This window comes from Panthera uncia, chromosome F2 (genome assembly GCF_023721935.1).
Source record: "Panthera uncia isolate 11264 chromosome F2, Puncia_PCG_1.0, whole genome shotgun sequence".
NCBI lineage: Eukaryota > Metazoa > Chordata > Mammalia > Carnivora > Felidae > Panthera > Panthera uncia.
Window position 1 is genome coordinate 33,085,470 of NC_064812.1, and position 25,718 is coordinate 33,111,187.

The 25,718-nt window shown below is 35.8% G+C and overlaps 1 protein-coding gene across 2 annotated transcripts in view; it reads left to right on the plus strand.

Annotated features, from left to right (window-relative positions):
- LRP12 (LDL receptor related protein 12) overlaps positions 1-25,718 on the plus strand; it is a 74,929-nt gene that overhangs the window by 11,445 nt on the left and 37,766 nt on the right. The window contains exon 2 of one of the 2 annotated variants that reach the window (XM_049633014.1): positions 25,122-25,178. The exons of the other annotated variant lie outside the window; for it this stretch is intronic. Within the exon in view, the coding sequence (XP_049488971.1) occupies positions 25,122-25,178 (57 nt within the window). The remainder of the gene's footprint in view (positions 1-25,121; positions 25,179-25,718) is intronic. 2 annotated transcript variants of the gene reach the window in all.

Here is a 25,718-nt window from a genome sequence, read left to right on the forward strand (position 1 = left end):
GATAATACAGATGGACCTATAAGAAGTAGATCCCTTCTAATGAATGGGCCTGAAGACTAAGCCAATAAGATACCTTAGTGGAGGTGGATGCACATCTGAAGAAGGATGAGGGGCAAACGAGAAGTTTTTGAGTTGATGAAATTCAATTTATCAGTTTTTTATTTTATGAATTGTGTTTTTGGTGTCATTTCTAAAACTCTTTGCTTAATCCCAGATCATAAAGGTTTTCTCTTATTTTTTTTCTGAAAGTTTTATTTTTATGTTATATATTTAGGTCTAAGATCCATTTTGAGTTTATTTTTTATACATTGTAAATTTTAAGAAGAGGCTCATTTTTTGTATGAAAAGTAGTTCTAACACCATTTGTTTAAAAGACTGTCCTTTTTCTGTTGAACTACCTTTGCACCTTTGTCAAAGATTAAGCAGTTATATTTGCATGAATCTATTCTGATTTTTTAAATGACAATTTTATATAATGAAGTCCAGACTTTTTAAGTGTATAATTCATTTGTTTCTTGTATGTTCACAGAATTATCCTATTATCACTATCTAATTCTAAAATATTTTCATCAGCCTGGAAGGAAACCCTGTATGTATTAACAATCACCACCCTATTCCCTTCCCCCTAGCCCTCGGCAACTGTTAGCTTTATGTCACTAAAGATTTGCCTTTTCTAGACATTTCATATAAATGAGATCATACAATATGTGATCTTCTATGTCTGCCTTCTTTCATCTGGTTTAATCTTTTCATGGTTCATGCATGTTATTGAAGTATTGAATCAATACTTCTTTTTTATAGTCAAATAGTATTTTATTGTATGCATAAACTACATTTTGTTTATCTCTTTATCAGCTGACAAACATTTGGGTGGTTTCCACTTTTTGTGAATAATGCAGCTGTCAGTATTTGTGTACATTTTTGTGTGGACATTTGTTTTCAGTTCTCTCGAGTATATACGTGGAGTGAAATTGCTGGATCTTGTGGTAATTCTTCATTTACCTGTATGAGGAAATGCCAAACTGGTTTCCAAATGGCTGTACAATTTTACACTCCTACCAGCGATGTGTAAGAGCTCCAGTTTCTCTACATCTTCACCAATGCTTGTTATTGACCTCTTTTCATTACAGGCATCCCTGTAGGTGTGAGTGGTATCTTATTGTGGTGTTGATTTGCATTTTTCTAAGGAGTATTGATGTTGAAGTTTTTTTTTCATTATTGGCTGTTTGTGAATGTCTATCCAAATCCTTTATCATTTCTTAATGGGTTGGATTCTCTTTTTGTTGAGTTATAGGAGTTCTTTATATATTGTGGATATTAACCCCTTATCAGGAATTCGGGAGGATGAGACATGAGAACTTACTAAACTGTTTTGTGTATTATTTGATAGTTTACATAATAAAGCCAAAAAAGAAGATATTAAAATACTTTCCCAAATTAATTACATTAAAATTTGCATCCCCATTCTTAATTATTTTGATTTCTTAAGTTTTCATCTCCTCCTCCCTTATCATTTTCTTTATCCCATATTCTGTTTCTTGAAGTCTTTGATTTTTTAAATTTTGCTAAAGTACATTCTTGAATTGTATTCTCCTTCTCCCTAAGAAATATGTATTGATTGTATATATACTTAGGTGTACACAGCTGAAAATGTTTCTTTATTTTGTTTTCACACTTAAATAATGGTTTGGCTGAGGGGAGAATTCCAGGTTTCAGTATTTTTCTATTCAGAATTCTATCCAGAATTACTTTATCATCTTGTAACTTAGGTTGCCATTTTGATTCTCATTCCTTTGTTCCTTTGGAAGCTTATAAGAATTTCCTTTTTATCTTTGTAGTTTACAGTTTTCACCAGTATGTGTTTATGTATGTATCTTATGTTATTATTACCGTTTGGTATTTGGTAGGCATTTTACCTGAAAATACCTAGATGTGTGGTAAAAAGATAGCTTCATGCATATGTTTTGTATATTGTGTGTATCTGTATATGTGTTTTAACTCCATTATCCTATAAGTTGTCTACTTTAAGAACTGCTCTTTAGTGAATATTTTATGTCTTGTCCTTATCTTTCTCATTTCTTAGAGTTTTATATCCTTGTGTTTTTATTCTCAAATGTAAAGATTCTTCAGTTTAGTCTTCTAAGTTATAATTGTCTATAATTTAGATTGGTCTATGATTCTTCAGTTAGTCTTCTAAGTTTTTTAATTGTTATACAAATATAAAATATTTGTCTTTACAAATAACTTTCCTTTTTCATAGTGACAGTATTGGTTTTTTTCAATTAGCTTTGGAACTGACGTGTGTTTCTCACCTCTCCTGTGAATTGTCTTACTCTCTACCTGCCCTCTCCCCTACTTGCACCCCCACCCCTGACAGTGTGGTAAGAACTGTGGGTCCTTTCCTCAGAAAATAATCCACATATACACATTCAGAGAAAATTTTGTATATGGTATTGTGTAATTCCAGAACTTCTGAAAGCTCATTCATGACCACTGATGGTGTTGTTCTTGAGCCAGCTGCATTGGTGCTACCTGGGAACTTGTTAGAAATGGTGGAATCTCAGGTCCTGTCCCTGACTGAATTAGCATCTCCAGTTTAACAAGATCCACAGGTGATTTCTTTCATATTCAAATTTCTCAAATGAGAAGCGTTGCTGTAGAAGATGAGGGACCTCTATGGTATTGTGTATCTCATCTATATTGATTTTTTTCCCTTTATATATGTGTGTGTGTGTGTGTGTGTGTGTGTGTGTGTGTGTGTGTGTGTGTATGAATGATATATTGTCAGGGTTACTTTTTAAAAAGTCATATTGCAATCACCCAAATTGCACACAGGTTATTAAAGTAGAAATATTTTTAAATAGTTACAATTTAGTCTTTGAATACCAAGCTATGCTATACGAAACAGCAAGAGACAAAAAGGGATTGTAAACTCATGTTTGTATCAGTAGCAAACACGTAGCAGTTACTATGTGCTGAGCAGTGTTCTGATCATTGTGTATGTGTGTGTATATATGTGTGTACATGTATGTATATATACACACACTCGCTTTCTTATAACAGCCTAATCAGCCTGGATACTATTATTATTTCCATTTGATAGATAAGGAACCTGAGACACAGAGAAGTTAAGTATTTTAGCCAAGTTCACATAATTAGTAAGTGGAAGAGCTAGGATTTGAATCCAGAAAGATTGGCTCTAGAATCTGTGCTCTTAACCCCTACTCTCTACTGCTTCTTTGTATTTTTACTTAACAGATTTCCCTAAACTCATTGTTACTTATATGCAAATTGATTAATTACTGATACATTTGCTCTTTTAAATTCATTACTGGGACTCATCTTCTTGTGGTGCTGATAAATGAGCCACAGATACCAGATCATTAGTGTTTTCTGAATTAATTTCGGTTTGCTGTTAATTGAGATTTTGAAATGGCAGGATATTGGGTTATTGGATTTTATGCTACCTATCTTTAAGGTTTGTTGTGAGGCTATTAAATAACTTAAGCAAATACTTTCTACATAAAATATTCATTTTCTTCCTTCCTCAGTAGATGGACAAAAAATAATTTTATAGAAATAGTAATTGGATGGCTAATAAAATTAGAAACAAAAATTAGCTTTAAAGAAGAAATGCCAGGGCGCCTGGGTGGCTCAGTCGGTTGAGCGTCTGACTTCAGCTCAGGTCATGATCTCACACTGGGTGAGTTCGAGCCCCGCATCGGGCTCTGTGCTGACAGCTCGGAGCCTGGAGCCTGCTTCAGATTCTGTGTCTCCCTCTCTCTCTGCACCTCCCCCATTCGTGCTGTGTCTCTCTCTGTCTCAAAAATAAATGAAAACATTAAAAAAAATTTTTTTAAAAAATGCCAAGTAAATGCCACATACTAATTTAATAACTATGTAAAAATCAAACTTCTGTCAAGTGTTCCAAGTGTTCAATGAAGACATAAAAAAATCAACACGTGGTTAGGGTGTACTGAAATGACCATTCCTATTTGACTAGTAGAAATGGTAATCTTTGATTGATGGGTTTATTGGTATTGCTTGACGTATATCTTTGGCATTTTTCCATATCACTTTTCCTCATAAACTGTTTCCCTAATGTTGAACATTAGATTATCTACAGTTTTGTTGACATTTATAAATACTGTAATAGACATGCTTTTATGAATATTTATCTTAATTTTTTATTATTTTCCTTTTAAGTCATAAAAGTAGATTTACCGGGTCAAAGTTTGGAGTACTTTCAAATTTCTCAAAAATAAACAAAAATAATACCTAATTTTTATTGAGTGCCATATGCTACTCATTGCTTTAAATACTTTATATATATATTCATTCATTTTAAAAATTTTTTAATGTTTACTTATTTTTGAGAGAGAGAGACACAGAGCATGAGCAGGGGAGGGGCAGAGACAGTGAGAGACACAGAATCTGAAACAGGCTCCAGGCTCTGAGCTGTCAGCACAGAGCCCAAGGTGAGGCTCGAACTCACAGATTGTGAGATCATGACCTAAGCTGAAGTCGGACGCTTACTCGACTGAGCCACCCAGGCACCCTATATTAATTCATTTAAATCATTATATCAGAACTATGAGATGGGCCTGGTTTTTTACTCCATTTTATAGAAAACTAAGCCATAGAGAAATTAAATAATTTCTTAAGGTCATATAATTAGAGACAGAGTTTGCTTTCCATAAAGAACATACTATTTTAAGCTTCTGCCCATGAAATTTAAAATTACATACCTTTTGTTTTTTCTTGAGAGAGAGAGGGAGAATGTGTGCGCATGAGAGAGCAGGGGAGGGGAAGATAGAACCTGAAGCACGCTCCAGGCTCTTAGCTGTCAGCACAGAGCCTGATGTGGGGCTTGAACCCACAAACTGTGAGATCATGAGCTGAAGTTGGTCGCTTAACTGAGCCACCCAGGTGCCCCTAAAATTATGTACCTTTTTATACCCTCATCAGTGAATACATCGCAATAAATAGTACAACAGCAGAGAGCACAATTAGAACCCTAACTGTCATCTCTAAATACCATTCTGAATTGAAAGGATCCTAACTAGGGTCATGGATAGGCAGCTGATTCTGTTCTGGGGCAGAAAATACAAGAGGTGAGCCTGAGACAGTCTGATAAATCAGAAAGCAAGGAGACTCTCAAAGACTGGTTCATGCCAAAAGTCACAGGGGCCAATCAGTGTAAAAGGGTTGCCATTGGCCAAAGATGAGAGAACTTTTAAGTATCAGAGTAATGAAGACATGAAGACAGTTGGTTGAAATTCCCTGAATATTCAAAACAACAACAACAACAACAACAAAAACCTTGGTTTCTAATAACAGACATGTAATAAGAAACACACACACACCACACTACAATAACAGGTTACTGGTTACCAGTGGTAATAAATGGGGCACTACCTCCATACTCTGAAGGTAAGCAATTTTAAGGGAAGAATTAAGTACTTACGCTTCCTTTTTCTGTGTGAACTGTGTTTTAAGGTAAGCAAATAACATTTGTTGAGAGAAAATTTTTTTGCAGAATTTCAGGTAATGAATGTATAAAGAATGGCAGGATTAGAAAATATTTTGCAACCCCTGATGAAATAATTTATTCAGGCTGTAATCATCAGTAAAGGAAACTATTAGACGGTTATATGTGAACTTTACGACGGAGGGATCAGGTTGCCCTACCTATACCTATTGATTAATCTCAATCTTATGAAAAGCAGGGCATGGAGATAGTGCATGCCTCCTAAGATTATACCTGTAAAGCATCCAGCACCAGCTCTGAAGTAACCCAACCAAAAATGTGGAAGCTTCTATAGCAGGGGTTACAAACCACGGCCTTTGAGCCAGAACCAGCCTGCTGTCTGTTTTTTGTTTTGTTTTGTTTTGTTTTTTCCTAATGTTTTATTCAAATCTAGCCACTCTGGTGCCTTTAAGTATTGTCTATGGCTGCTTTTATGCCACAGTGTCAGAGTTGAGTAGTTGTAACAGAGACTGACCCACAAAGCCTAAAATATTTACTATCTGGCACCTTTTACAGAAAAAAGTTTGCTAAGCCTTGAGCTAGATGAACAAAGTTAAGTGGCACCCAGAGGAAGTGACACCACAGAAAACAGCCTCTTAAAGGACAACTGATCTAGTTTCTGAAACCAGTCAGTGCAATGGAAAATAAGGGAGTATCACTCTAGACTAAGAGGCATTTAAACACCAAATGAAACACTGAGACTTTGTGGATCCTGCTTCAAATGTAAAAAGACATTTATGAGACAACCAGGAAAATCTGATAATGGCCTGGTTAGATAAAATAATATCAAGAATTATTAATTTTGTTAAAGTAATAGCATTGAATTTGGGCAAGAGAATGTCTGTCTATACTTTTAGAGATGCATATTGAAGTATATAGAGGTGAAATGATACGTGGCATATACCTTAACATACTTCACACACACATACAAGAGAAAAATAAGTATCAAAGGCAGAAAAGTCAAACTCAGGATTCTGATGTCAAGGCTCATGTACTTTGCACACTGTATCCCACACCATTATATACTGACTCTAGTAGATTTTAGTATTGCCTTCTGTGTTGCTTTTAACTACCCCTGATCTACCTTTTTAAAATTCCCTCACCTCTTGGAATCCTTGTCAATGTATGCACAACCTTGGTTTTCTCCTATTCCACTGTATATAGACATCATTGATGGAGGAGCATCTGTCAAGGATGGACCTACATCTCCTGGTCTTAATAGGAGAAGAGCCTGTATTCCATACAACGTTCTGCTTCTCAGTAGCTATGAGACTTCAGTCCTGTCAGTTAAATTACTGAGTCTCAATTTCCTGGGCCATGAGATGGGAATAACAATTATTCCCAGGATTGTTTTAAAATTAAAGGATGTGTATTAGGAAAGTGCTTTGTACATGATGAAATTATTATCCAAAATATGACCCATTTATATTTTGGAAAGTGTAGTGGAGGAATTAAATGTATGATCTTTTTAAGACCTAAGTTTGGGTACTATTTCTTAGCTGTGACCCCATAAGCAAGTTTTTTACTCTTTCTAAAATTTAGTTTCTTCATTTGTAAACTAGAGATAACACCTATCTTAAATATTTGTTCTGATGATTAAGTAACTTAAAATTTGTGGAAGTACATAGTGTAACCACTAATACATACTAGGTAGATAAATACTTTTCTCTTTGTTCACTTGTAGAAACATACCAGTATAGTAGAGATAGCTATATTTACGCTGGATAATTTTTTACAGTTATGTGAAAAAGGAGAATCCTCAACTTCACGTATGATACTTCTCTAGGGAAATGCCAAGTTGACAGCATAAACTGCAAGGCACTATTTTAAGATTCTGTGAAAGAGTAAGTGTATAAGATGAGCTTATGTAGAGTTAAGTAAAGAGCTAGCCATTTGCTCAGAAAAAAGGAATGCTTTAAACATATTCACTAGATTGATGACCTTTAAGCTGTTAAGAACCCAGGAGTCATTAAAAATCAAAAATGGCAAAAGCATCACGTTTTTGGCTTGGTGTCTTCCCCTCACTCTCCCCAATAAGTTGTTAAAGCTGATGCTGAGTAGACTCCCTTGCAGCCTGAGCACTGAAGCTGCTCAGGAGCTTTGAACAATCTTTTACCGAGTAGTTTACATATCAAAGGGCAATGATGTTTGTGAGGATGCAGAGAAAGGGGAACACTTTTGCACTGCTGGTGGGAATGCACACTGGTGCAGCCACTTGAGAACAGTATGGAGGTTCCTCAAAAAATTAAAAACAGAACTACCCTACGAGCCAGCAATTGCACTGCTAGGCATTTATCCAAAGGATAAAAAAATGTGATTCAAAGGGACATGTGCACCCCAGTGTTTATAGCAGCACTATTGACAATAGCCAAATTATGGAAGGACCCTAACTGTCCATGGACTGACGAATGGATAAAGAAGATGTGGTATATGTACACAATGGAATATTATGTGGCGATCAAAAAGAATTAAATCTTGCATTAGCAACAATGTGTATTATGCTAAGTGAAATAAGTCCAACAGAGAAAGATAAATATGATTTCACTCATATGTTGAATTTAAGAAACACAACAGATGAATGTAGGGGAAGGGAAGGAAAAATAAGATAAAAACAGAGGGAGGTAAACTGTAAGAGACTCTTAAATACAAAGAACAAACTGAGGGTTGCTGGTGGAGTGTTGGGTGGGGGGATGGGCTAACTGGGTGATGGCCAGTAAGGACGGTTGTTAGCATGAGCACCGAGTGTTATATGCATAAGTGATGAATCACTAAGTTCTACTCCTGAAATCATTATTATACTATATGCTAACTAAAAAAAAAGAAAAAGAAAAAACAAAAAAAGAAAAAGGCAGAACTCTAAGGGCAGAAATCCAATCTGAGGTTGCCAGGGGCTGGGGGAGGGAAGTGTGACTGGCTTCTGAAGGGTCACAGTCAACTTTGGGGATGATGTAAGTACTCTGTCCTTACTGAGATGATGTTTGCATGACTGTATACGTTTGGCAAGTCTTACAAAACTGCACATCCTAGTTTTATCATATATCGTTTACATTCTCAACAAACCTGACTTAAGAGGAAAAAAAAGAAAGAAAGAAAGAAAGAAAGAAAGAAATAGCTCTCTAAAGCCCATAATCCAAGTGAACAATGGATCTGAAATCTTGCTTTCCCCTTGTGGCTTTCTGACTTCATTCTCTAATGAAAACATGCCTATCTTTCTATTTATATTTCTCTCGCCGTTTCTTTCCTCTTAGCATCTGAGCAAGCCGTAACATGAAACCAAGTTATTAATTACAGAGGGTGTTTCATGCTTGATTTCAAAATCTGATCATTTTGATTCATTAAACCAACACATATTTACTTTTTTTTTTTTTTTAATTTTTTTCAACGTTTTTTATTTATTTTTGGGACAGAGAGAGACAGAGCATGAACGGGGGAGGGGCAGAGAGAGAGGGAGACACAGAATCGGAAACAGGCTCCAGGCTCTGAGCCATCAGCCCAGAGCCTGACGCGGGGCTCGAACTCACGGACCGCAAGATCGTGACCTGGCTGAAGTCGGACGCTTAACCGACTGCGCCACCCAGGCGCCCCAACACATATTTACTGAGGTCTTAATTCTGTCAGAAACTGGGAGAGAGTTGTTGAGGAATGGGAAGGCAGGAAGAAAGAGTGAAAATGAGAAAGAGAGAAGAAAGTGGGGGGGGGGTGTTTCTTTGCCCTTAAGACACTCAAAATTTGATGTGGAAAATGAACAATTAATAACCCCAAACAAGATCATAAGGACTGTAGTGGTAATATGCTCATAACTCGGTACTAGCATGATGTACTATGAGAACATCAGGAGGGACTCCTAACTCATTCTACGATTGGTAGAGATCTGTTGAGCTGAGTTGAAGGAGTTAGGTGAGTAACTGGTGGGAGTGCACTGGACTGTTTCAGGGAGAGACAACATCATGTTCAAAATACCAGTTTCAGAAACTACCTCAGCAGCGTTAAAACCAGAATATGTATATGTGAGGCAAAGGTAGACAAGAAGCAGTAAAAGTTGAGGGTGAAGAGATAAAGAAGAGCCAGACTATAGTGGGCCCTAGAGGCTCTTAATACATATAAGGAGTTGAACCAGTTACAGTTTTATAAGCTGAAGATTAATATCAGACATGCCTTTAAAAAAGGTCTCCAGTAGCATTGTGAAGAAAGGATCAGAGAGCTGCGAGACCAAAAGCAGGAAGCTTGCAAGCTAAGCCGTTTATTCATACATTTAGCAAACACAGTTGACCCTTGAATAATGCAGGGGTGAGAGGCATCTACCTCCCCTTGCCCTGCACAGCCAAAAATCCATGTATAACTTTTACTCCCCCAAAATATTAACTACTGATAGCCTACTGTTGACGAGAAGCCTTACTGATAACATAAACAGTTGATTAAGATACATTTTGGTACATTATATGTATTATATACTATATTCTTAAAATCTAGTAAGCTGCAGAAAAGAAAATGTTATAAGAAAATCATAAGAGAAAGTACAGTTACAGCACTGTACTGTATTATCACCACCCCCTCCAAATCTGTGCATAGGTGGGCCTGAGCGGTTCACGATTGTTGAACTACAGCCTGTCTTGTTCAGGGGTCAACTGTATTAAATGTCTGCTGTGGGCCAGGCACTATTCTTTGTTTCTGTCCTCGTGGAGCTTATTTAATGCAGTCAAACAGGAAATAAATAGCAGTAACATGAAGGAGGTTTGAAATAGCAGGACTGGAAAGAATCAAGAGAACTTAATGTGTAGTGCCTGAGCAGAGGAAGAGGATGGTAAAGAAGAGATCTGGAATGACTTCCAGGTTTCTGTGTGGACAACTGGAAGATGCTGGTGTCATTCACCACGATGAAGAGTATAGGAAGAGGGACAGACTGAAGACAGATGAAAGGAAATCAGTTTTGGACACGAGTTTGAGTTTATATGTACTATTAAGGTAATACTGAATTCCTGTTCAATAGGAAGTTAAAAGACAACTTTTATGATGGAAATAATAATAGCAGCCCCTTTGTTAGGTGATTATGAAGATTGAATGTACTGAAACGTGGAAATTGCTTAGACCATCATCTGGCAAATAGTACTTCTCATATTAGTCGTTGCTGTTATTTCAAGAGTATGGTCTTTGAGCTAGACAAATCTGTCTAAATCCTGGCAGTGCCACTTACTAGCTGTGTGGCCTCCAGCAGTTCTCTTAAACTCTTTAATTCTCAATTTCTCCACATGTGAAATGGGGATAGTATCTATTTTACAAGGATGCTGCAAGGCTTAGTAATAGTGTATGAAAAACACCAACCACAGTGACTGGTACAAGGTAGTGAGTATCAGGTAAAAATTTGCAACTCAAGAAAAAGATGCTGATTAGGGGTAGAAATTTGAGATTTATCAACATGGAGGACTTGAACCTTTAAACATGTATGTTGAGAAGGAGTATCTAGAAACAGGGAGGATAATATGCCGGAAGATCTCTGAATGGTTGAGAAGGGAGATGATTTGCTAAGAGTATTGGTTGAGGAAGTTGTTTGGAGACTCAAAAGGGAATAAAGGATTCCTGTAGGTTTTGAGGGAATAGAAGATAGAGCTGACTAAGGCTTTATTAAAAGGCTATGGTCCCAACATTGAGTATCCAGAAGAGTTGAAACCATGAATTTATAGTGACACTGTTCCTCACAGTTAGGTGATTTTCTCCACCTATCAGAAAACTGGATTTAGATAGAGTTCATATTTCTGAGAATAAAGTGTTTGATAGATGGAACATTGGTGATCTTTGCCTTGAGTTTCAGAAATGCACCAGGGGTAAAAGCTAGATTGAGAAAGTGTTGGGGCAATTGGTAGGTAGGGTAATTCCCTTAGTGTTCATTCTTCTTTCAAAAAAGTTTGGCTGAGAAAGAAAAGACTAAGATAGGGAAGCAGAAACAGGGAGGTGAACCAGCAAAAAAAAGTTTTCTTTTATGGATGAGGAAGACCTGAATACATGTCATCAGGAGGAGACAAAGGAACCAAAAGACTGGAAATATCTGAAGGGAAGGGAAAGAGGGGAACTAATGAGTGACTCCAGGATCCAGAGTGATTTTAGACTTACTGTGTCCTTGACTCCTGTGATAAAGCCTCTGATAAACTTGAGAACAATCTTCCTGAGAAGTGAAATGACATTCAGAATGTCATGTTCTCTGGTCATTGATACTACCACAAGTAGAAACAAAGTATTTACTGTTTCATCTTGCACAAATAATAAAGGTAATAGAGACAACAATATGGATGTTTGATGCAAAAAGAAAAAGCATGGAGTTAATGTCAAGAAAAACTTAAATTTACAAAAGAGACTATGATTTTAACAATTTTGTATCCTTGTATACATATCTCTATACTGTAACTTGGACTCACAAAATACACCAGAGGTCACAAATTCAAATTCTAACAAAGACCAAGAAAGTAATACAAATGTACTGAGAAGGTAGGGTATCGGGTATTGGTGTCAGAATGACAGTAGAAAGTCATGGGGCAGTTGGTTACCTTAAAAAAAAAAAAAAATGCATCCTTCTCCTGAAAGAGATCAGCTCAGTACGTTTCCATTCAGGAATACATGTAGACAGATGTTAATTAAAATGTTTTCAAGGGAAGACAAGAAATTTATATTTAGTATTTTTAGATGAAAACTCAGTCTTTAATGTTAGAATTAGGTAGATACGGATTTGAGCATATCCCTATGTGGAAGACTCTTGCACAATTTGCTTAATCTGAGTCAGTTGCCTAGTCCATAACATGGGGGATAACAGTATCCTTAGGAAGAAGATTAAAATAACAACTCACGAGGTCAGTGCAATGCATAATGCTTTATGGACATTGACTGGTGATCAGTAGTTGTCTGGCTTTAGGAGTGGGAAGGGAGTTGACTGCAAAGGGGCCCAGAGATGGGCCCCTTTGTTTGGATTTTGGAAATGTGTGTCTTGGTTATAGTGGTGGTTGCAGAACTGTGTGCATTTGTTAGAACTCCTCAAACTGTGTACCTGGAATTACTGAACTTTTTGCGTGTAAATTAAACCTCAACAAAGCCAATTAAAAAAAAACCACATAACTACCTTTTCCTTCTCTCTGCACATAAGTTTTCACCGACTATTAAAATAGAAATGACATCAGAGGTTTCCAACCTGTTTATCTCCTAGTGTCCCTTTGCAACCTCAGTCACAGGCCCCTGCATTGCAGAAGATTTTGCCTGTTGAGAAACAAGAAAGAACTACCTTTATTTGTCTGTTACACTTTTCTTTTGTACTAAGCTTACCATGTACTGTGCCTGGTACATTGAGTGAAACAAGTCACTAGTCACTCTTCAGAAATGTTATAATGTAATCAATAAGTTAATTATCTGCTGTTCAGTAATCTATGAAATTTAATAAACCAAGAAACAATTAGAAGCAAAAACAATATATTGGTATTTTTTTAAATGAGAATAAAACACATAGTAGCACTCTGTGTGTGTGTGTGTGTGTGTGTTTGTGTGTGTGTGGGGGGGGTGGGGTACAAACTCATCCCAACCCATCCTATGAGGTCAGTATTACCCTGGTACCACTAAAGGAAAACTACAGACTAATTTCCCTTATTTATATGGATGCAAAAATCCTCTAACAAAATACTAGCAAACCGAATCCAGCAGTATATAAATAGGATTATAAACTATGACCAGATGGAATCCTTCCCAGGAATGGGAAGCTCAGCACAGGAAAATCAATGAATGTAATGCACCATATTGATAGAATAAGGGACAGAAACCATAGGGAAATCTCAGAGGATGCAGGGAAGACATTTGACAATAGCCAACACCATTTCATAATAAAAGCACTCAATAAACCGGAATAGAAAGGAACTTTCTCAGCCTGATAAAGAGCATCTATGAAAAACCCACAGTTAACATCATACTTAATGATGAAAGACTAAAAGCTTTCTCTCTACAATCAAGAACAGGACAAGGGGACACCCAGGTGGCTCAGTTGTTTAAGCATCTAACCCTTGGATTCAGCTCAGGTCATAATCTCACAGTTTCATGAGTTTGAGCCTGGCATGGACTCCACACTGACAGTGCGGAGCCTGCTTGGGATTCTCTGTCTCCTTGCTCTACCCCTCTCTCACTTGTACTGTCTCTGTCTCTCTCAAAATTAATCGATAAACTTAAAAACAAAACAAAACAAAACAAAAAGATGTCCACTCTCACTACTCTTATTCAGCATTGTATTGGAGGTTCTAGGCAGGGCAGTTAGGTAGGGGGAAAAAGGCATCTTATTTGGAAGGAGAGAATTAGAAACTTCCTCAGTTTATAGATGTGACATGCTTGTACATAAAAAAGTTGCAAGGAATTCACAAAAAGCCTATTAGAGCTAATAAACAAGTTCAGCAAGGTTGTAGGATGCAAGAAAAAATGTATTACTATATACTAACAATGAAAAACTGAAAATCAAGTTAAGAAAACAGTTCCATTAATAATAGCACGAGGAGCACCTGGCTGGTTTAGTCAGTAGAGCACACAACCTTTGATCTCAGGGTTGTGAGTTTGAGCCTTATGTTGGGTGTAGAGATTACTTAAGAATAAAATCTGGGGTGCCTGGGTGGCTCAGTCCGTTGAGCATCTGACTTCAGCTCAGGTCATGATCTCACGGTTTGTGAGTTCGAACCCCACGTTGGGCTCTGTGCTTACAGCTCAGAGCCTGGAGCCTGCTTCAGATTCTGTGTCTCCCTCTCTGTCCCTCTGCCACTCGTGCTCTCTCTCAAAAACTAAATAAACATAAGAAAAATTTATTTAAAGAATAAAATCTTAAAAAAATAGCATGAAAAAGAATAAAATACTTAAGGATAAACTTAACAAAGTGCAAATCTTATACTCTGCAACTACAAATTATTGTGGCAAGAAATTAAAGATGTCCCAAATGAATGAAAAGATATCCTTTTTTAATGTACTGATGTAATATTTATTAAGAATTAGTGGTGTTGATACTTCCCAAGTTGATGTACAGATTTCACACAGTCCCTATCAAAATCTCAATTCTCTTTGAAGGAATTGACAGACCGATCCTAAAATTCATATGGAAAAATAAGGAATCCAGAATAATAAAAATCTTAATGAGGAAGAACAAATTTGGAAGATCCGTGTTTCCTGATTTCAAAACTTACTGCAAAGCTACCAAATGAAGACAGCGTGATACTGGCATAGGAATAGATAGATCAGTGAATAAAATTGAGATTCCAGAAATAAACACTTACATTTATAGTCCGTTGATTTTCAGCAAGAGTGCCAGGATAATTCATTAGGGAAAGAATAGTCTTTCCATCAAATTGAGATGAGACAACTGGTTAACAATATGCAAAAGAGTGAAATTTGACCCTTCCCTCAACTGCATACAACACTTAACTCCAAATGGACAGAGACCAAATGTAAGTGCTAAAACTATAAAACTTTTAGAAGATAACATAGTAGTAAATCTTCATGACCTTGGGTTAGGAAACGATTCTTAGATATGACAGCAGAGCAGAAGCAACAAAATTAAAAATAGTTGAATTGGACGGGCTCAAATCAAAAACACTGTGCTTCAAAGGACACCATCAAGAAAGGGAAGAGTCAAACTATAGGATGGGAGAAAATATTTGCAAGTCGTATATCTGATAAGAGGTTCATATCCACAATATATAAAGAACTCAAAGAACTGCTACAACTCAACAACGATAAAAAGACAGATCCAGTCAATTATGATATAGATATTTCTCCAAAGAATATGCAAAAAAAGTAAACACACAAGAAGAACCTCAACATCATTTCTCTAAATTAGGGAAATGCAAATCAAAACCACAGTGATACCACTTCATGCCGATGAGGATACCTAATAAATGAAAAGATAGACTATAACAAGTGTTGGTGAAGATATAGAGAAATTAGAACTCTTACACATTGCTGGTAGGGGTGTAAAATTGCACAGCCACTTGGAAAACAGTTTGGCATTTCCTCTTAAAGGTAAGTGTAGGGTTACCAAAAGACCAAGCAATTCTACTCTGTATATACTCAGGAGAGCTAAAAACATATGCACACAAAAACTTGTACACAAATATTGATAGCTGGATTATTCACAAAAAGTGCAAACAACCCAAATGTTTGTCAACTGACCAGTAGATGGGTAAGCAAAATGTGGTTTATCCCTTCAATGGAATTCTGTTTGACCACAAAAAGGAGTGAAGTACTGATTCATGGTGCAGCATGCATGAACCATGAAAACATTAAACTTGGTGAAAGAAACCAGACACATAAAATCACATATTCTGTGACCCCATTTATGTTAAATGACCAGAATAGGCAAACCCATAGAGATAGAGACAAATTTGTTGTTAGGGGCTAGAAGAGGACACAAAGAAATAACTGCTAGGGGAGGGTGGGTGATGGGTATTGAGGAGGGCACCTTTTGGGATGAGCACTGAGTGTTGTATGGAAACCAGTTTGACAATAAACTTCATATATTGAAAAAATAAAATACAGGCAGAAAAAAAAAGAAATAACTGCTAATTGGTATAAGCTTCCTTTTGGGTGTGATAAAAACATTCAGCCATGAGATAATGGTAATGGTTGCACAATTTTTGAACATTGTAAAAACCACTAGATTGTATACTTTAAAATTTTTTTTTTTTAACGTTTATTTATTTTTGAGACAGGGAGAGAGAGAGCATGAACAGGGGAGGGTCAGAGAGAGGGAGACACAGAATATGAAGCAGGCTCCAGGCTGTCAGCACAGAGCCCGACGCGGGGCTAGAACTCACGGACTGCAAGATCATGACCTGAGCCGAAGTCGGCCGCCTAACCGACTGAGCCACCCAGGTGCCCCTAGATTGTATACTTTAAAAAGATGAATTTTATGGTGAAGTATATCTCAATCTGTTATAAGAAGTATAGGTGTATAATTTCTTCCCGTTTTTTTCCTGGAGTTCTGAATCCCTTCATATTTTCGTATTTATTCTTGTGACCCACAGGGATCACAGTTTGGAACCTTTGAACTCCTATACTTTAGTGTTCCTTTCTGGTGTAAATTGTGACTTCCTACATCAGTGATTCAAGCTATTTTAGAATAAAGAAAATTATTTCCATGAACAGTGTTGCTGAGCATCTCAACAGTAGGATTCATAATTATCTAGCACGTTCTTTAAGGGATTGATTCATTCTCTGAATACGGAGAATGTGTATTTGTTTAGTATTTTTAGTTTGAGTAATAGTTCATTGTCATCATACCCTTATTTGAAGACATTTTAAATATAAAATCTTACTAATATAGTACCGTAGGAAGTTTATAAATAAAAACATTGACTTTACAAAAGTCTGTTAAGAATGTGGTTTGAAAATTATGAAGTACATTTTTATAAAAAGTAATGTTATAAATATTTTACATTTATTTTTTTAAATTGTTTTTTAAGGTTTATTCATTTTTCAGAGACAGAGACAAAGCGTGTGTGGGGAGGGGCAGAGAGAGAGAGGGAGACACAGAATCTGAAACAGGCTCCAAGCTCGAGCTGTCAGCACAGAGCCCCACGCAGGGCTTGAACTCACAAACCGCGAGATCATGACCTGAGCTGAAGTCCACGCTTAACCGACTGAGCCACCCAGGCGCCCCAATTATTACTATTATTTTAAATGGCAGATAGGTTTAGGCCAGTTCATAAAAGTCTATAAAATACATAATGAATGGCTATAATTCAGATTGAAATAATAGTTTCAAAATACCAGTAATTAAATAAAGCAGGAAAAATAACTCTATCTCCCAGGGGTTACTTAACTTTTTTTTCCATGAAACATCTCATTATAGGTATTTGTTAAACAGAATGGAACCTCTCTTCAGAAGAATGTACTGAATTTTTCATACACTTTCAAGGGATTCACAAACATCTTAGTTCAGCAAACCTTTGGGAAAAGTGTGTGTATTAGTCTACTTGGGCTGCCATAACAAAATACCACAGACTGGGTGGCTTAAACAATATGAATTTATTTTCTCACAGTTCTGGAAAACTAGAAGCCCAAGATCAAGGTGCCATCAGTGTTGGTTTCTGATGAGATTTGATTTTCTTCTTGGCTTGCAATGCCCTCATATGACGTTTTCTCTGCACAGATGGAGAGAGATTTCTTACACCTCTTAGAGAAACCAGTGTTATTAGATTAGGTCCCCACTTTATGACTTCTTTTAACCATAATTATCCCCCTTGTCACATTGGGATTGGGGTTTTAACATATGAATTTTAGGTGACACAATTCAATTTAAAACAGTGTGCTAGTCTGTACCTTACTTTGACCAGACCAAAAGACGTAATATGTTGTAATAGCTTAAGAAAAAAGAGGAGCATAGGGCTGGCTCAGTCAGTACAGCATGTAACTCTTGGTCTTGAGGTTGTGAGTTTGAGCCCCATGTTAGCAGTAGAGTTTACTGTAAAGAAAAAAGATGGGATTGAGTACAGAGAGCTTAACACCTAAAGATTCAGAAGTAATTAAAAAATATTAATATGCCTTCACAACATTGAAATCTGGAAAGAGAGATAGTCCAGAGAGGTTATTAAGATCTCAGAAATAATTTCTGGTTATTAAAATTCCAAACGCAGAAGGAATGAATGGTGAAGAAATCTAAAGAAATTAAGTGGTTGCTCAATGACTTCATACTAATTAACATATTCCCAAGATAGAAAGGATATTTAACCAAGAATAGATTATAAATATTACTAATGTAGAGAAAATTCAGGATTGAGTCGAACAAAAAACCAAGAATGGCAAAATGATCTTTGAAACATTTGTAAAATAAAGAATAACACAAAGATATAGAGAACTATTGCTTGGATAGAGAGTTAATACTGGTAATGTTTATGTCCCTTCTATCAAAATGTGCTTTTCAAACTGAAAGGATAAGAGTAACCATTTTTGAAAAGCTTCTTGAAGGACAGAGGTGCAAAGATTATAGGAGTTGATTCAAGTATTATGAATAACTTCAAGAATCCTGACTTAGATACTAAAATAATTCCAAGAAAAGAGAGAAGAAAGGTCAGAAGACTGGAAGAGGAAATGCAATTTTGATTTTCCAAACCAGGGAGTGAGAAGCATTAGAATTCCATAAACCAACAACTACCAGTAGTATACCCTAGGGCAGATGATGAATAGAGAATAGAAGAAATAGGAGAATATAGAAGAACATGTAGGAGAGGAAATAAATCTATAAGTTATATGGATTTGGTAAGAAGAAGGTTGGAGAAACTATTTCCTTTTCTGATTGATAATCACACTAGTAGAAATGTTAGAGACAAATGTATGTTAACTTCTACAAGGGTCCAACAAATTGTCTTGTAGCCTTTGCACAATTCAGAAAAATTTGGTCTGGATACTAGAACAATGAACTTGGGTTGTCCTTCAATGTAGCAGGGTCCAGAAAATCTCTAGGCAGAAAGCTAGTGCTATAATAGAGCTCATCTTAATTTGTTTTCCTTTTCTCAGAGATCATAGTCTTATGTTGCCTGTTGTCCAGGTGTCTGAATTTTTTTCACATGTTTTTTCCACCTTTTTTTGGTTGTTATAGCAGATTTACTGATCCATTACCAATTGCTCTGTCATGAGGAACAGCAGGAGTTCTGTGTCTGAGTTTTTAAATATCTTTTTTTGTTGCTACTAAAAATGGGTCTCTATTTTCTGACTGGCTGTTGTTTGTATTTACAAAGGCTTTTGATCTCTCTATGCTTATTTTATATCCTGCTACTTTACTAATTTTTCATATTTAAATTATTTCTCTGTTGGCTGCTTTGGGTTTTCCAAAAAGATACACAATTATATCATCTACAGATAGATGCAGTTTTACATCCTTTTATGTTTGTAACTGTTTTTCTTGTTTAATTGCATTAGCTAATAGTAATAACTATAGCAGGCACCCCTGTCTTCCATTTCCATTTTTGGCAGAGAAAGAAGTCTCTAGCGCTTCCCACTTAAATAAGAAGCTTGCCAATTTTATTTTGGTTTTGTACGTTTGTTTCTGTTTCACATGTTGTTGTTTTTTTTTAATCATTTTCTCAATAGATTGTCAACTCTTTGGGGCAGGGACTATGCCTCTTATGTACTGACCTACCATTCTTTTATTTGAACAGATATGGTCTAAGTATTTCTTATGCGTTATGTTCTGTGCTAGTCACTTGGCAAAACAAAACAAACCTAGCTATGTCCCATCACCATATCACACCACCTCCCCCCGAACCCTGCTGCCAAGATTAAGATATGATGGGAAATACAGACATTACGCAGAAAACACAAGTGTGGGAAATTTTCAGAAAGTGACAGTATTAAAAACTATAGGAGCCTATACAGAATGACCTAACCTAGTACGGGAACATCAGGTGATACGTCCCTAAAGAAATAATATTAAAGGAAAGTCTAAAGAGAAGAGACAGCTGACACTTTTCTAAGAGAAATCCAGTATTTCTGAACAGAAGAAAAAAGAGTGGATCACAAGAGATGAAGCTTTTGCAGTAGTTAGATAGAACTGGACTGTGGAGAGTTTAGTAAACCCTATTAGGATTTTGGATTTTTCCCTTTCATATGGTAGCAAAATAGGAATGATGTTTGCTTTTGTGTGTATATATATATGTATTTATGTTTGATAACTGCTCTCAGTGCACATAGAAAATGAAATTGTAGGATGCTGAGTAGTATATAAGTTACTTGTAAATGCTGCTCATTAAATTTTAAACCAGTGACTTTCCAACATACAAACTGGAATTGCTGTGGCAGGCAGGTTTTAACTCTGAAAGCTAAGTACTATTTTTTTGTAAACAAGAAATACATTCATTCTGAATTCTTTTTAAAAAGTTAAAGAACACAAACTTCTTAGTGTCTGGATTTGAATTTTCAATTCATCCAATTACTAGCTTTTTGAAAGAATTACTAAATTGCTAGAAGCTTTGGTTTTCTCATCTCTAAAAGGAAGTATTGTTCTAAGGATGAGCTGAGGGAAGGCTTGTAAAGCACTTAGGATTTGGCTGGCACATATCTGTCAAATCTTAGCTCTATTTATTAGCTATTCTTTAAGAACTTCAGTTCTTAAATATAAGCACAAATAAACAGAAAATTACAAAGCAATAAGGATGCAGACCGTACATTTAGGCATTCTCTTAATGATGACATCCTGCTTATTCAGGTGAGGAAAACACATCTTAGGAGAAGTAGTTTATTTAAGGTTCATGACTAAATAAATAGTAGAGTTGGGGATGATTGCGGGGAGTCTGGTTCCACAGCTCCAACTCACCTCCTTATGTGGCCTCTTTTCTAAAGCAGGATCACTTTTGGAAGATTCTTTCTCTTTCATTTGACTGCAGTAAAAAACTACAAAACCATGTTTCGTTTTGGAAAGAAAAATAATAAATAGAGGAGATTGATAACTTTGGTATTTGGTTAGTGGGGCTAAAAACAATTTAAGCCGTAATACATTATTTCCTGATTTAGGTGATAATAACTTTTTCCTGCTTGAAAACTCTTTATTAGGAGTTCTAGTTTATTAGCTGATCCATTAATTAATTAGCTATTAATGTATAGTTATAGAAGTAATGATTTATCAGACCCTATGTTTTTCTAGTACATGTTACCTCTAAAAGGGACTGCTGTGAGAACATCTAGCATGGCTGCATTTGAACACTGTGGTTATAGTGAGAAGATAGCATATGTGCATTCTTCTATGTGTGGAGTTTTCTTCTCTTGGGGACTGATGAGGGGCATTAGGGAGAGTGCAGTTTGATTTGTGGGAGCTGTCTGTTTATAATATTGAAATAATTGTGTTACATAACTGTCATCTTTGTAAAAATACTTTTGTAGAATGGCAGTATATGTAAAGTAGCTCACTTACTTCTAGTGTTAATTATAAGAAAGGGGAGGGGTGAGGATCTCTTTTGCATGGCTGGTGGGAATGCAAACTGGTGCAGCCACTCCGGAAAACAGTGTGGAGGTTCCTCAAAAAATTAAAAACAGAACTTCCCTACAACCCAGCAATTGCATTACTAGGTATTTATTCAAGGGATACAGGTGTGCTGTTTCAAAGGGACACATGCACCCCAGTGTTTATAGCAGCACTATCAACAATAGCCAAAGTATGGAAAGAGCCCAAATGCCCATCGATGGATGAATGGATAAAGTGTAGTCTGTGTGTACACACACACACACATACACACACACACACACACACACACACACACACACAATGGAGTATTACTTGGCAATCAAAAAGAATGAAATCTTGCCATTTGCAACTACGTGGATGAAACTAGAGGGTATTATGCTAAGCGAAATTAGTTAGAAAGAGACAAATGTCATATGACTTCATTCATGAGGGATTTAAGATACAAAACAATGAACATAATGGAAGGGAAGCAAAAAATATATAAAAACAGGGAGGGGGACAAAACATAAGAGACTCTTAAATATAAAGAACAAGCAGAGGGTTGCTGGAGGGGTTGTGGGAGGGGGGATGGGCTGAATAGGTAAAGGGCATTAGGAATCTACTCCCGAAATCATTGTTGCACTATATGCTAATTAACTTGGGTGTAAATTAAAAAGTAAGTTAATTAGTGAATTAAAAAAATTAAAAAAGAAAAAGAAAGGGGAGGAGCCACCTGGGTGGCTCAGTCAGTTGAACATCTGACTTGTGATTTTGGCTCAGGTCATGATCTCAGAGTCCTGGGACCAAGCCCCACATGGGGCTCCACACTCAGCATGGAACCTGCTCAAGATTCTGTCTATTTCCCTCTGCCCCTCTCCCCTGCTTGCACTCTCTGAAATAAAATATAAAATTAAATTAAATTAAATTAATTAAATTAAGTTATTTATGTTAACAGAAATAATCATTGATTTTTTTTTAACTTCTAAATAGGATTTTTTTAAGGTAGAGTAAATGTATGAGAAATTAGCAGTGTCATGTTTTATGTTTTCAGATATTGTTTATCAGTTTTAAAATCATTAATGTTTATGAAACTAAAATATTTTATAATATTTCAAAATATTTATCAGACTTCCATTTATTTACAAAGGTGGGAAATGAACTATAATCTCTTCACCTGTGTTTTTAGGAATACTCCTAAAATTTTTAAAGAAATCCACACCTGTTATAACAAATTCAGTCAATGCTGAAGGATAGAAACCGTGTCTTCCTCCTTAATTCCAGTCCCAGGGGTTTTCTTCCACAACTTATATATACCCGTAGACTCTTTAACATATATATAAGTATATATACATATGTATATCATATGCTTATGTAAATATATACATTTAGCTCTGCATACATCATTTTTAGTTAAAATTAGATCATATTTCTAATCAGATCATATTTTAATCTTATTCTGAAACATGTAACTTAATGTGCATATCTTTCCAAGTTAGTACATATAGAATTCATTCAGTTTATTGAATATTTTATTATAAGGTTATATTAGTTTATTCATTTGCATACTGATAGAGATTTAAATTCTTTTTTTTCTATTTTAGAGAAGTTTACTAAGCATTTTGAGATAGGTATTATCTTCTCTATTTTAGAGATGAAATTAAGACACAAGGAAGTTAGGTAACTTGGCCTAAATTGCACAGCAAGTAAGTAAGTAAAGCTGGTGTTAGAATCCTGGCAATCCAGTTCAGAATCCAGTCTTAAATACTACATTATGTTACTCTTTTCTTTCTGCCTTAGTCTACCTACCGAATTGAGGGGGAAAAAAAATCAATGTATGAAATATATTTAATATGAAAACTCTCCTGAGGATAATTTAATATGCTACTTTAAGGATATTGGAAACCTAGGGTCACAGATTACACAGTTATAATTTGTGGTTGTTTCTAATATACAAGTAGAAGGTTTGAACCAGTGCTACTCAAATGTTAATTTACATAAAAATCTCTGGGAGTGGGGGAGCATCTTGTTAAAATGTACCTTCTGATTCAGTAATCTGGGGTGGGGCCTGAGCCTACATTTCTAGTAAGTTCCTGGTGACGCCAGTACTGCTGACCTGTTTGTGAGTAGCAAAACTTTAGGCAATTTATACAGACCTTTGGCAAATCTTATTGATTTTATTGAATCAGTTTTTACATCATTTTATTTATGGTACCTATTTTTATAAGTTATAAGTGTTAAATAGGTGGGGGTTTCTAGTTTCAATTCTATGTCTGTAGCATTTAACATTGCTGAAAAAAATAAATCGTGGTTTCTGTAGTATTAATGTACAATACTTAAATAACTATAATCAGATTTATTTTTGTACTAAATACAGCTTACACACCTTTGTCTCCATTTCCATTGTATCATTTTTAATGTAGGGAAACATTTATTTTCATTTTGAAGGCTATCGCTGTAGTTGAGCTGAAAGGTTGTTTTCTGACTATTTTCTCCTTTGATAATAGCATATTTTACACAATTACAAAAGTGAATACTTGTTCAGTGCTATGCGCCACACAATATATCAAGTGCTTAATTGGTATGATTTGACTTCATCATCATGACCTCCCTCATTTATTCATTCATCAGCTCTTCGAGCACCTGCTCTATTCCAGGAACTGTGCATGCAATGGTGAGCCAAATAAGCAGATTCTGCTCTCCCAGAGCCTAGTATATTGCAGGGTGCTATACAATAATCAGGCAATCACAGGAATGTGATGGTTGTGAAAGACAAGTTGTTAATTACCATGCTTGCTATTGTCTCTACTCTTGTCAACCGTCAGAATTCTACCTTAGCCCTCTAACCTTCTCCCACCTAGCTTCCTCCTCTACCCCACTGCAAGAATTCTCTCTCTTACAGCTGGATTCCTGAGCTGTTGTGATGCCAAATCGACCTAATGATTAGAGAGAGACTAAACTTTACAAGTAAAGATGAGCAATAGGTACAAGAAAAAAAAGAATACCTGAAGGGACACTGTTCACATTAATTGAAGGAGTAAATATCCTCAGCACTTTAAATGGGAGTTTGAGGTGACCCTCAGCAACTTATTTCAGTTATTTTAATGCTTCCATGTGCCCATCTTTGTGGTAAGAAGTGCAGGAAATCAGCAGATACCAAAATAGGGTGTAATTCTGTCCCTACTCTTAGAACCATTAGAATTGTTGATGAGAAGAGGTTGAAAGATTTAGAAGACAAGGCAAGAAAGACATTATTATTTTTTAAGTACCAACATGTATGACCATTAAGCAGTAAGCGCATTGTGGACTAATTGAGCATGCTCTTGGTGGGATGCTGTTTTGAAGAAGTATGTGATTCTCTTTTCTGATAGTAGTTCTGAGTTCTCTTTTGATAGAATTTTTTTCCTGATATTAATCAGATCTATAAATTTGATCTTCATGTATATAATACCACATTGTTGTGATTTCCAAAATGTTCTGTTATCCCTACTACGGTTATAATTTGGGGCTTCATTGTATTGTTTTGAAGATTATCATAAGAGATTTTAGTTCCTGAACACTACAAGTAGCTCTATGTAGTTGTATTTCTTTTAAAGGTAGAATCCGAAAAAAACTTTATAAATTTTATCTTGGAAATTAGTTTATTATTGTGTTTAATTTTAGGAAATGGTGCTCTTGCAGAACATTCTGAAAATGTGCATATTTCAGGAGTGTCAACTGGTAAGTCATTTTTTTGTAATGTTTAAATTTCATGCATGACTTATATGGTAAATATTGAAAGCCACCTGGTATCTTACAAAGTGATATTTGGCTATAAAAATTATTACTGCTTTTTGCAGCATGTAATAAGGAATGAAGTAACTGGAACATGGAGAAATTCTCATAAGATAAAGTTGATACTTGCATGCCCCTGGATTGATTATACTCTTCCATACAGACGGCATAATTATTTTTTCTTATAAACATTAAACCAAAAAAAAGTTAGCTCGACTTGCATTAGTATTTTCTTTCCACACAAAGTTACATGAAATGAAATTTATTAAAATGTAATTTTGAGTCTGTTTCTAGTATTAGAGCCTTAGAAAAGCATTTTTCTTTATTTTTTTGAGTTACTACTATGCATAAAATTGTTGTTCTTAAGTGCACAATTTATGTTCTTAAAAAGCAAGCCAACAACATGTTTGTATCCGTGAAATTCAGAAACTTGTTGAAGCAAATGCACTTTCTCCCATTCATCTAAGCTTTTATAACTTAATAATT